This window comes from Mytilus edulis, chromosome 9 (genome assembly GCF_963676685.1).
Source record: "Mytilus edulis chromosome 9, xbMytEdul2.2, whole genome shotgun sequence".
Classification (NCBI taxonomy): domain Eukaryota; kingdom Metazoa; phylum Mollusca; class Bivalvia; order Mytilida; family Mytilidae; genus Mytilus; species Mytilus edulis.
This window is the reverse complement of record NC_092352.1, coordinates 12736577-12750856: the sequence shown is the minus strand read 5'-3', so window position 1 is coordinate 12750856 and position 14280 is coordinate 12736577. Positions and strand designations below refer to the sequence as shown.

At 31.4% G+C, this 14280-nt stretch overlaps 1 protein-coding gene across 1 annotated transcript in view; it reads right to left on the bottom strand.

The window, feature by feature from the left end:
• The window catches only part of LOC139487642 (85/88 kDa calcium-independent phospholipase A2-like), a 28350-nt gene that overhangs the window by 8287 nt on the left and 5783 nt on the right, over positions 1–14280 (bottom strand). Inside the window, exons 6-12 of the mRNA XM_071272590.1 lie at positions 13435–13625; positions 13093–13189; positions 12541–12723; positions 11368–11483; positions 7499–7647; positions 6736–6815; positions 742–895 (exon numbers count right to left, since the gene is read on the bottom strand). Coding sequence (XP_071128691.1) covers positions 742–895; positions 6736–6815; positions 7499–7647; positions 11368–11483; positions 12541–12723; positions 13093–13189; positions 13435–13625 — 970 coding nt within the window. The remainder of the gene's footprint in view (positions 1–741; positions 896–6735; positions 6816–7498; positions 7648–11367; positions 11484–12540; positions 12724–13092; positions 13190–13434; positions 13626–14280) is intronic.

The window sequence follows — 14280 nt, the reverse complement described above, 5'->3', positions numbered from 1 at the left end:
CTTTGTATAAAATGGGCTATTGTTTTTTTTATAATTATGAAAGTAGCATGTGTTTGATGTCACAGTTCAACATTATGATTCTAATCTTGACACAATAGGTCCAAAAACATGACCATGGGCTGTGTGAATATGGTATTATGTCAAGCTTGACACCTTTGTCAAGCTTGCCTTCTTTCTATATTCACACATCCCATGGTCATGTTTTTGGACCTATTGTGTCAAGCTTGCCTTATTTCCATATTCATACAGCCCATAGTCATGTTTTCAGACCTTTTGTGTCAACCTTGCAATATGTCCATATTCATACAGCCCATGGTCATGTTTTCGGACCTTTTGTGTCAAGCTTGGAATATTTCCATATTCATACAGCCCATTGTCATTTTTAGGGCCCTATTGTCCCAGAACATGACCATGGGCTGTGTGAAAATGAAAATATTTATAGCATGACACAATAGGTCCCAAAAACCTATGAATAAGAAATATGATATATAATCACAAGTCCTCAATAACAAATAAATTAACAGTTTAACAAAAATTCCTTTTAAACAACTGAAAAAGAAAACATCAAGCTGTCATTACACCTATTACAGCTGATTTCGTAACAGATATAAGAATAGCAAGTACCTGTTAGGTTTCGTGTAAAGACAAATATCATCTTTATTCCTACTAATTTTGTTTGTAGAGGGCAAACATTTTAGAAATACATGTTATATCGGGTGATATATAAATTACTACACAAACCTGTTGCTATCCCTAAAGCCAGTAAAGCACCAGTACTTGTTCCTGATATCCAATCAAAACATTCCTTTATAGGAATCCCTGCGGCATCCTCAATAGCTATTAATAGCTGTATTAATATTACACCCCTTATTCCTCCTCCATCTAGACACAATACCTACAAATGGAAGCAATTTATTTAAAATGGAAAAGTAGGCGTATTGTGTACTAATTCATGGCATTTTTAAATATAAGACGTGTCCTGAACCAATCCAATGAGCCATGCAGAGGCTTAATTGATCCGTATTGGTACATATGAATGTTTGATTGATTGAATCTCGTCATAGAATAGCATTAAATGATTATAATCACATGTCTAGTCTATTATCATTTGATACACCTGGTGTTTCGGTTTAGGCTTATGCCAAGGTATTCCTCATCAGGGTTTTAAGTTTTCTAACCACACACATCGGATTATAGCGTTAAAACAATTTTATTTCTTCAAACGAAACCATTGATTTCACATGATCTTTCCTCCAATAGGAAATATTCATATCTACATGATATTTTCTGCAATAGAAAATATTCATTTAAATGCGATTTTGTATGATATTTTCTCCAATAGAAAATAATCATTTAAATGCGATTTTGTATGATATTTTCTCCAATAGAAAATAATCATTTAAATGCGATTTTGTATGATATTTTCTCCAATAGAAAATAATCATTTAAATGCGATTTTGTATGATATTTTCTCCAATAGAAAATAATCATTTAAATGCGATTTTGTATGATATTTTCTCCAATAGAAAATAATCATTTAAATGCGATTTTGTATGATATTTTCTCCAATAGAAAATAATCATTAAAATCTGTATAATTAAGTCATCGATTAAATTATACACACTTGCATACAAAGGGGAAACACACGGCAAAGGTCATTACCCTTGCTATCTATAATGGTTAAAGGAAATAGACATTGTAATATACAAACAAAAAGGAAACAACGTTTTAAAAAAAATGAAAAGCCGAAGCATATATTTCAAAAACAAAACTAGAGAAAAAAGGAAAAACCAATATATAAAAAAAGTTTGAAGAAGCTCGGAAATTTGTTGACATACTTTCCTGCAAAGACTTTAGTGATGCTGAACTCCTTATTTTATCTAAGGGATTAAAATTTGTACCTACACCTACAGACAAATACATAAAACAAAAACTTATGAGGGATTTTGATGAACTTGCACGCAAAAGGAGATGCAAGTTCCATTTTGACACAGGAGTTAAAACAAGAGTGCACACGCTGAAATGTCTCGCCTTCTATACTAATCATTGATATTATGTTGATAGTCCTAAGTATAAAGCTAAGCTTTAATACAACTGTCACATAAACTTAACATTAACTAAACAAAGACTAATGATTAATGAACCTTGAAAATAAGGTCAAGGTCAGATGAACCATGCCAGGCAGACATGTACAGCTAACAATGCTTCTATACAACATATATAGTTGACCTATTACTTATAGTTTAAGAAAAATAGACCAAAACACAAAATCTTAACACTGTGCAATGAACCGTGAAAATGAGGTCACGGTCAAATAAAACCTGCGTGACTGACATAAAGATCATAAAATATTTCCATACACCAAATATAGATAACCTATGGCATATAGTATTAGACAAAAAGACCAAAACTCAAAAACTTAACTTTGACCACTGAACCATGAAAATGAGGTCAAGGTCACATGACATCTGCCCGCTAGATAGGTACACCTTACAATCATTCTATACAACAAATATAGTAGACCTATTGCATATAGTACGAGAAAAACAGACCAAAACACAAAAATTTAACTATAACCACTGAACCATGAAAATGAGGTCAAGGTCAGATGACACCTGCCAGTTGGACATGTACACCTTACAGTCCTTCCATACACCGAATATACTAGCCCTATTGCTTGTAGTATCTGAGATATGGACTTGACCACCAAAACTTAACCTTGTTCACTGATCCATGAAATGAGGTCGAGGTCAAGTGAAAACTGTCTGACAGACATGAGGACCTTTCAAGGTACGCACATATCAAATATTGTTATCCTATTACTTATAATAAGAGAGAATTCAACATTACAAAAAATCTGAACTTTTTTTTCAAGTGGTCACTGAACCATGAAAATGAGGTCAAGGACATTGGACATGTGACTGACGGAAACTTCGTAACATGAGGCATCTATATACAAAGTATGAAGCATCCAGGTCTTCCACCTTCTAAAATATAAAGCTTTTAAGAAGTTAGCTAACACCGCCGCCGTAGCCGCCGTAGCCGCCGCCGCCGGATCACTATCCCTATGTCGAGCTTTCTGCAACAAAAGTTGCAGGCTCGACAAAAATTAGGACGCATCCATTCTTGATGAAATCTGGATATAAACCAACTTTTGTAAACAATGCCATTGAAAATTACATCTTTGCATCTAAGACTGAATTAGACAAAATAAAATTAAAACCATTCAAGGACAGAACAGAAAGGCAAGGATTAAAATCTCTACGCTCGAATAAAGATATCGTAATTAAGAAAGCTGACCAGAATGCATCAACAGTAATTCTAGACAAACAAACGTACATAAATCAAGCAATGAAACAGATCAATGACAACATACATTATACACAACTGTCAGAAGCTAACACCTTGGGTATATCAAAAACAATTGAAAATAAAATAAATGAATTGCACCTAAAGGGATATATTGATGACACAACACGAAACTATCTGAATTCAAAAAAGGAAAAACAAACAGGTAGACTATACTTACTGCCTAAAATTCATAAAATGGACATTAAATTGAAAGAAAATATCGACGCCAACAAAGAACTTTTAAAAACAGCTGAAATTCCTGGCAGACCTATTATATCACTTTGCAATAGTCCACTTGAAAGAATCGGACATCTATTGACTATTTCTTAAAACCAGTTGTCAGCAAACTTACAACATATACACAGGATAGTACCTCATTTATAAACAAAATAGAAAAAATTAAAGTTCCTGATGAATCTTTACTTGCTACTTTTGACATAAGTAGCATGTACACTAACCTTTATCACACTGAAATAATAGAAGCAGTTATTGCGTACCCAATTGAACCTTTCCATAGATTCACCTGATAACTACCTGTCCATTTAAACTTTTGGCAGTTCTATTGTCCCATCTAACAAATACAACAGGTATTGTTCTCTGTATAGTTTATTCACTCAGACCTTTAAATTTTTTCTAAGAGAAATCTATCACTCATTGATTAATCTACCAGAGAAAAAAATTTATCTGCTAAATTGATGGAAATTACATGTTTCACATAAAAAAAAAAAGCATGTGATTTGATGTTTATTAAAATATATTAAATATTTTTTTCAATCTGCTCAAAATAAATAATAATTTAATCATAAAAAGTTTGTTTTTGAAAATAAACAACTGCGCCATGAGCGCATGATACGCCCGACTTCTTGTGTGGAAGTTTTATGCAATAATCATAAATAGTTCCTGAGAAAGTTTTAAGCAATAACCATATATGGTTTTTGAGACACGGCGGGACATGTGAAACCCCCAACCCTGTTTTTTTTTCGAAAAACTAAATATCACTAAAATAAAATTTTGAATCAAAACCAAAAAGTATACAGATCTTTAGATTAATATAACAAAGAAGTGTGTAAAATTTTAAGCAATAATCATAAATTATTTTTGAGATACGGCGTTACATGTAAAAAAAAAACCTCCCCTGTTTAACAAAATACTCAATAACTCCATAATAAAGTTTTGAATCATCAACAAAAAGTATACAGATCTTTAGATTAATATAACAAAAAAGTGTGTAAAGTTTTAAGCAATAATCATAAATTGTTTTTGAGATACGGCACAACATGTAAAAAAAAACCTCCCCATTTTTTACAAAATACTCAATAACTCAAAAATAAAATTTTGAATCATCACCAAAAAGTATACAGATCTTTAGATTAATTAAACAAAGACATGTGTAAAGTTTTAAGCAATAATCATAAATTGTTTATGAGATATGGAGCGACATGTAAAAAACCCCTCCACCTTTTTTACAAAATACTCAATAACTCAAAAATAAAATTTTGAATCATCACCAAAAAGTATACAGATATTAAAATTAATATAACTAAGAAGTGTTTAAAGTTTTAAGCCATAATCAAGAATCGTTTTTGAGATACGGTGCGACATGTGAAAAAAACACACCCCTGTTTTAGTTACAAAGTGCCGTAACTCAAAAAGTTTTAATCTTATTTTCACCAAAAAGTATACAGATCATTTGACCATCATAAGAAACAACTATGTTAAGTTTCATGAAATTTGGATAAGTCGTTCTCAAGTTACGGTGCGACATTTTTACGCCGGACAGACAGACGGACAGACGGACAGACAGACAGACAGACAGACAGACAGACAGACAGACAGACAGACGGACAGACACCGGACATTTGTATACCATAATACGTCCCGTCAAAATTTTGACGGGCATATAAAAAAGTATTGTTCGTATGAAAATTTGCATCTTTTAGTTTTTGTTTAGTTATAGAATACTTTTAAGAAGGCCTTAATATATAAACATCAACATTTTTAGGGTTTTTTTATCAATTTTTTTTTCAAAATAGAAATAATGTTGATTTTTTTCAGAAATCAACTTTTATTAATGTTTGAATCAGTGTTTACATTCAACAGATTGAAAATATAATACATTCAAACTCATATACAGTTTTTTATAAATAGTAAACATGTTATTTCCATCTAGTTTAGCAGTTAATTTTTTTACTCAGGTAGATTAATCAATGAGTGATAGATTTCCCTTAGAAGAAATTTAAAGGTCTGAGTGAATAAACTATACAGAGAACAATACCTGTTGTATTTGTTAGATGGGACAATAGAATTGCCAAAAGTTTAAATGGACAGGTAACTATCAGGTGAATCTATGGAAAGGTTCAATTGGGTTCGCAATAATAGAGCTTGGCCAAAAATTGAATCCTGCCACTACAAAATTCCATTACCGCCAAAAGATGATTTTCTAGAACTTTTGAAAATATCACTAGAAAATAATGAATTTGAATTTAACAGCAAAATATATCGACAAACAATTGGTGTACCTCAAGGGGCACCAATGTCTCCTAGTCTAGCAGATCTACGAATGTTTGAAATAATAACCGATATTTTAAACAGATTTAGACATGCAAATGAAATCGCACACTTATCAATTTATAGGGATGATGGATTTATCTTATTTGATAATTTATTAATAAATTAATCTCCTTGAACTCTTCGGAATCGCAAATAGCATACATCCTCTTATAAAATTTACATATGCCATATCAAAAACTAGCATACAATTTTTAGATATTTCAGTTTTCAAGAGAAAAAGATTCCTTGAACAAAATATCCTGGACTTGAAACTATATCGAAAAACAACTGATAATTTCCAATACTTGGACAGATCATCTGTATTTAATGGTTTTATAATTGGTGAAACAATTCGCTTTATCAGATCCTCAAGTAATATAGAGGACTTAGACTCTCAAATTTTGCTCTTCAAAAGTAAAGAGGATACAAAAAACAAGAAATAGATCCTTTGATATTTAAAGCACTCAATAGAAGCAGAGCTAGCACATAAAAATATAGAAACAAATCACGGGAAAATATTCCCCTATGCTTCATAACTAAATACAATCCCATGGTTAAACAACTAGGCAAAACCATACGAAAGCACTGGCACATTATTGAAAAAGACGAAACTGCTAAACAGCTCTTTCAAAGACCACCCATTATAGCCTACAAAAAAGTGTCTTCAAACTATCCTGTGTTTATCTAAACTATGTGTGGTGTCTTAAACCTACCCTGTGTTTATCTTAACTAAATCTGGTGGCTAAAAACCTACCCTGTGTTCATATTAACTACTTGTAGTGTCTTAAACCTGTCCTGTGTTTATCTAAAATACTTGTGGTGTCTTAAACCTACCCTGTGTTTATCTAAACTACTTGTGGTGTCATCATCTTGGTCAGGATCTCTAAATGATGACATCATTTCATCTACAATAGCTACAAAACATGCGAACAAAATATTAACAGTCTACAATAGCTGCAAAACATGTGTACACAATATTAACAGTCTACAATAGCTACAAAACATTTGTACAAAATATTAACAGTCTACAATAGCTACAAAACATTTGTACAAAATATTAACAGTCTACAATAGCTACAAAACATGTGTACACAATATTAACAGTCTACAATAGCTACAAAACATTTATCCATATAAATTTCTTTCTACCATGATTTATTTTTCTTTGTTTAAAAATGTTACTACATGTATTAGATATCTATGAATCTTAATTTCTATTGCAATATTTCTAATAAATGTCTAAGAAGTAAAAAATCATATATGTTTACTCAATATTTGTTGAAAATGTACCTTTTGTAGAGAAAGTTTAAATAAAACAAAATGATAGATATATATAACAATAATTTAATTTTCGAAATAACATAAAAAATGTGGTGCACACTTTAAATAACCCACGTTCATAGACAGAAATAAAATTATAGTTATTTCTTATAATTTAATTCTAAATTCCATTTTAAACCGGAGTAAACCATGAAAAAACGTTAATGACGTCAGGGTCACATGACAAAATTATGTCTATGAGGTGATAAACATAACAACGTAGGCCAATCAGAAGACCTGTTTCATCCAATCCAATTCAATGAGTTTGTGAACTTACCTTCCCTGTCAATAGTCAAAACAGTTTTCATTGCATCATCAACAGTGCCGTCATAGTTGCCTTCCATTACACAACCTTTACAGCAACCTTTAGTTGTGTGACCACATCGTTTGGCACCACATATGTGTAACATGTATAGTATTGTGTCCCTGAAATAAAGTATATAGTTCTCATCTCAAGAAAGTACCTCAAAAAGATGCTTATATAGTACAGATTGTATATTAAAGGATGCTGTTACGAAGTAGCCATTACCATATATACCCATGGGGACTCCTTTTATCATTCAATTCATTTTCACATGTACATGTCCAACAAGAAAATATATTTTTATGTTTAAATATAATTTAGGGATAGGAATCTTAACAACTTGCTACACATTTGAATATTCTTCAATGATAGGGATATGGATGACCTGTGGGAACTGTAACTTTAAGGTGGCTCGTGACTATTCGACTGCGCATAATTTCACGCATGAATTACCATGCACACGAAAAGTTTGTGTTGTAAATTCACTATTATTTTTTTAAATATTTTGATTGATTAAAAATGTTATATTATTGTACTTTTGTCAATAACAAATTATTATCGTTATTATGTGTATCTGTAAAAGACTCAAAATGACATTTCACCATTTTCCCGCCAAAATTTTGGGTATATGGCCAAATATTTTTTTTTCCTTATCGGTGACCTATGTTTTTTATTTGCTCATTGTTTGAAGCAATATTTCAGCTTTTTATATCACAGTTGTGGACTAAGTGTCAAAGAATGTTTTTTTGATATTCCGATAAAAATATGTCAACACCTTTATTTTCCCTATCATTTCATTGAAAAACGGTCCCTTTTACATACCTCTTTAAAAGTAATATTTTGAGCTTAAATGGTCCAGGGCCCTCTATTTTTTTTTCGACCAATTTGATTCACTCTCTATTAAGATTAAAATAACAAACAAATACAGCTCTTCTGATACAAACTTCGAACAGGCCAGAGAAACCTTAATATGAAAAACAAGAAAAAACATAGTTATAGTTCAGAGGTGAAAGTCTCAACCAATTTCAAGGTTTTGACCAGTGCTAAATGGCAGGGGGTTATGGATGACCTCTGGGGACTTCATCTTGATATAAGTAACAATAAAATGTATGGCTTAGAGGTAGAAATCTAAAATACAAAATTTTGGAAACTCTCAAATGGCAGGGGTAGGAGATCTATTGATATGCCAAAAACGAAAATATATGATTAAAGGGTAGGTCTTTACTTAATGCCCCTTCTAAATGTTAGATAAATCATTCTGTAACTGCTTTTACACAACAATCGAAAGTCTTCAGGAAAACAGGTTTTCTAAGGGTATCACATAATAATAATAATAATAAATTCTTTATTTAACGAAGGTAACTCATTTAACATACAAATGTTAATCTCACACAAGGCCTTCACACATTTAAATAAATAATTCATATAACAATCAATGCATATAGAACAATAATCAAATGATATGTACACAATTACAAATATATATATATACACAAGCATGAAAGCAGACTGTAGAAGTAGCATGGCAAGAATGTCCTAAAAAATGTTTGTCTACTCATTTTGTTTTATGATAAAGAGATTAGCACATTTCATCTTAAAGCTTTTTATATGTCTTAAATCCTTTAAATCATTTGGCAAATTATTCCAAATGATTAGACCAGAATATTGAAAAGTCTTTTTGAAATATTCAGACTTTGGCCTTGGTATATGCAGATGTCCAGATGTTGTTGACCTAAGAGAATAGCTATATAGATCACTGCATGCAGTAAATTTACTTCTAAGATAATCTGGCGCTAGTCCATTCATACATTTAAACATTAAAATGGCTTGAAAATATTTTATCCGAGTAAAAATGGTCATCCAATTAAGTTCTTTAAACATTGATATTGATGGATAATCAAAAGGCTTATTCAAAATTAATCTTGCTGTGCGCTTTTGTAATTCATGAATCCGCTCAATGTTGCAATTTGCGGTAAAACCCCATATGGTGCAACAATAATCAATTATTGGTAATATATAACTATTATAAAAAAGGATAAGACCTTTGCAAGGTTAGTATCGTTTTAATCTTTTTAGCAGGTATAATCTGTTATATTTAAGTTATATTTCCAAATGAATCCAGCCAGATACCCATGTACGCCTTGCATTCAATACATATGCCAACTATAGTTGACTTTTTGGTTATATTATATGAGAAGTTGACATATTAACTAAAAAAATTAACATTGACTAAAGAACTGTGAGGTCAGATGAACCTTTTAAGATAAACAAGTACAATTTACAAATATTACATTAGCCCAATATAGTTTACCTACTGCATATAGTATCTGAGAAAATGACCTAATCAAGGTCAAATGCACCCTTACAGACATGTACACCTTATAATCCTTTCATACACCAAACAAATTGACCTTTTACTCTATTACTTTTAAATATCTAAAAAATAAGTGCCTTTGCCAAAGTTTGTGCAACAAAAAATTGGGAAAAAAATAACAATAATTGACGGACCAATTTTTGGTATGGATATGAAAATACAGACTGCCATAAAGAAAACCGCCCATATTTCATACATTACATAATCTTGGTGTTCCTATAAACCCACTTTAACGGCTATTTTAATCTTCAGCTATCCAGAAATGAATTTTATTACACATTAGCTCTATTAATTAATTATTAATGAATAGTCAAGACGTCTAGAAGAAGCGAAAAGGTAATTATTTACACTTTATAAAAGATTAAATAGATAAACCAGAGAGTGTACTGGTTAAACGGTGCACAGGCAGAACAGGATAGCTGTGCACTGGAATAGCAGCGCATAGGTAGAATACAGCAAAGTTTTGGATAGTGCACAGGTTAGCACTGATTGCTGCTGGACACATAAGGTATGTGCAAAGACCCACACATTGCTATTGGTGACAGAGACCAAGTTAACAAGTTAAAGATAGATATATAGGAAACGGTGCATCCTCCAATATCCAGGGGTAAACTCTGGTACGAAACCTATAAGTCACTACACTAAGTACGTGACAATGCATTGTGAATGAAGTTCTTCACCTTGCTTTTTGATTTATGTGCATTGTGTTGGGTGAAAACTTTGCATTGTGAATGTATTTAAGAGTGTATTAATTGATTTAAATAGGACAACTGGCTGTGGTACAAAATTGAGTTTAACACTTGAAATCCTGATTAATTCAGGTACAGATCCATTGATTGCCCATTACACATTACCATCTTCTACTCCTGAAATATAAAGTTTATACAAATTGTTTATGACAATGCCACTGGATTAGCTTCCCTTTGTTTTTGCATTCTGAGACTACTTTGAAAGCAAGACAATAAAACAATTATTAATTAAAAAATCTCCATCAAAATTGTACAAAAATATGGAAGATTTACTATATGTTTTAAGTATGAAGAGTTTCATGTTTTATCTTTAGATACTAAGTATTTGTTTTAATATTATTTTATCTTATTCCTGCACACCATATAGATTATATCAAATAACTGGAAGGTGAACCTGATCTTTAATACAGTCAGATTGATCTTTCAACTCATTCTTTGTCCATAGCCCATGTGTTTTAAATAATACTTAACAATATCAATTCCATCCATATTTGTCATTTCCAAGAATCAATAAGATTTTTTTACTGGTTTTCAGTAAAAAAAACCATTACTTTAATTAAAAAGAGTGCTCCTGAAAATTACACATAAATCATTTGAATGCAACTTTGAATTCTTGACCAACAATTTATCTGCTTGATGTGAATAAGATAAACATTTTAAAAACGTGGATTCTAAGGGAATGCACCATATCATTTGTTTCTGTATTACTGATAGCTTACTTATTCTTTTCTTTTGAAGTAGAAGCTAAATGTCTTGGTGTATGGCCTGCCTTGTTTTTCATGTTGACATCAGCTCCAAACACTATAAACAGCCGAACAAATTCTACATCATCATTCTGCAAGAACAAACATATACCATTAAATTAACTATCAGCCACAAAAGTTGATAAAAGATTTACTAAATCTGAATGGTTCAATGTAAATATGACCATTACATACAATCATAGTATTTATAGTATTTAAGCAGTCTATACCAAATAGTTCACATCTAAATGAACTTTTATAGATACTGATGTATGTGCTAATTCAAGACACCATCCCCATTCAAATGAATCCCATAAAAATATCTTACAGTTTAAAAAGACCAGGCCTTTTAAAAGCAATTTTTTGTATCAGTCATACCCAGTAAACCCAAATAAATAAAATAAGATGTGGTATGCTTACCAATGAGAAAAATTCTATACTGGCAAATTAACAAAGATGCAAACCGTTACAGATCACTGTTTAGTAAAACCCATACCATCTGGTAATATAAGGTGTAAAAGATTACGGTATTAAAAATATGAATTAAATCAAGAGATAAAACTAACAGCCTGATATATAATACAACAATGCATGAAAAGTAAATGTGACAGCACATAGGACAAGGACAACCAATAGATTACAGGATTAGTCTGGCTTGCAACAGTCAGGTAAAGAATGTTATACATATTTGTGAGGGTTCAACCCTTGCCCTGAACAATCACCAAAATCTGGAAATAAGAACAAACAGTAAAAATCAGTTGGAAAGGGCCTGACTTGTCAAATCAGTACAAATGACAAAATAAATAATTACAAAAAGCCACAACATGCTAATCTAGGAGTACTCACGATTAATGAATGCTAGTTAAAAGATCAATTACATTAAAGTTATAAATTATGTTCTCACCTTGGGTCATTTCCTTAACTGCTATATGTACGACATGATCAACCTGTTTTTATGTAGATATCAATTACTATATCGAGCCTGTGAATCAGGTCAACTCACTATTCACTCTATAATGCCTAAACATTTGTATCCATATTCATTAACCAAGGATTTGAATCAGTTCAACGCTCCAGTGTAATGATGTAATCCCATACAAATCTCCAGCTTTTTGTCTAGTCTACTCATCTGTATCTATGATTCATTACCTGAATAGCTACATGTAATGGTGTATTCCCATACACATCTCCAGCTCTTGTGTCAGCCCCATGGACCAATAGTTCCATGATACAATCTCTCCTATCTTTTTTCAACATTACATGTAAAGGAGTATGTCCTGTGTCACTAATAAAGTTCACATCACATCCTAGTTTAAGCAACCTTTCTGCAACCTACAAATTATATATTTCCTAAAGATTCAGATTCAGGCATGGTTATAGATTATCTATGGTTTTGAAAAGTATGAGACCACTTCACAATGTAAGAAAAAATTTAGTGCAAATTACAATTCACCCCTCGTATTCAATCTGCTAAAAGAGTGACAAGACACATGATGCATATGTAGTACTTTATGAACTACAAAATTTTTGATAGCATATATAAAATACATTGAATTCCATCAAAAGATATTAGTTTTGAAATTAGCTTTTTTATTTTGTACCATTTCAGTGGCCTAACTCTTGAACTGCTTAAGTAATTCAAGCCTATGATCAGTCATCATGTACCAATTGCATGAATTAAGGTAGATATATGTTACTTACCTCTCTCTTTCTCACCCAATGAGCAGGTGTCCCTCCATATTTATGATCTTTAGCAAATAATTGGTCCACATGCTTCTCACATATAAGCTCTAAATTTCTATACAAAAAGAAAAGTCTCATCATAAACGACATCCATACAAAATTTGGTTATACATGTTCTAGTTGAAAGTCAAAATATGGAGATTATGTTTAAATTGTTATGAACTATGAACAATTTGCAAGAAAAGTAATATGTATGTACATTGTACCTTGATATTTCATTCATATGCAAGATTAAAACCAATCAAATGGATTCATTTATAAGCAAAAGTTACATGTAAAGACCATATTCAAATTTACTACCTAATGTTATTTGTTTTCATAGCTACATGTATAGGCAACATGTCACAAGCTGATATATCTGGCCTAACCCCTGCCTTAAGAAGTTCCTCGACAGCATCAGGCAAGCCCTTTTCACATGCCAAGTATAGTGCTGTTTGTCCCTTGTTATTGTAGAAGTCTTTAACACCATCATTATCAAACTGGGAAAGGATCTATAACAAAAATCAAATAAAAATATTGTATAAAATGGTTTACAAATATTTATAGATTATCGTTGGTCATCTCAAACAGATTAGTTATCTCACTTTAGCTGGTACTGCAAAAGTGAGAAAAGTAAACTAATTTAGATGACCAATGATAATCTGTTTTTTGCTGTTTTACCTATGACGACGTGGTTAAGGGCATACGATACAGTTACAGGGGAAGTAATGACGTTGCTAATGTTAATTTTTATTTTCACGACGTCAAACTTCGACTGATTGGGAAAACATTTAGTTTTCAATTGATTTTTATCATTCAAACTTATTTAACTTGAAAACGAGTTCATGGACCCCTCTTTTTTAAAATGTCATTTGGTTTGATTACGTAAGACGATAATGTGTGCAGATTTTCATGAAAACGGAAATAGTGCAATTTTTTTTAATTCGATAAATATACAGCTAAAAATTATGTTTTTATTTACATTTGTGAACATTTGATAAATGAGAGTTATTTGAAAAAACAAAATTGCACAAAAAACCACATTTTTATAAAACAGAATTTACAAATAATTTAACAAAAAGTAGCTTGTGTTTATCTTTTAAAACAAAAAAGTTATGTATTTCTATCAAAAGGAAAAATACGTCCACAAATCCGAATTTTGAGCTA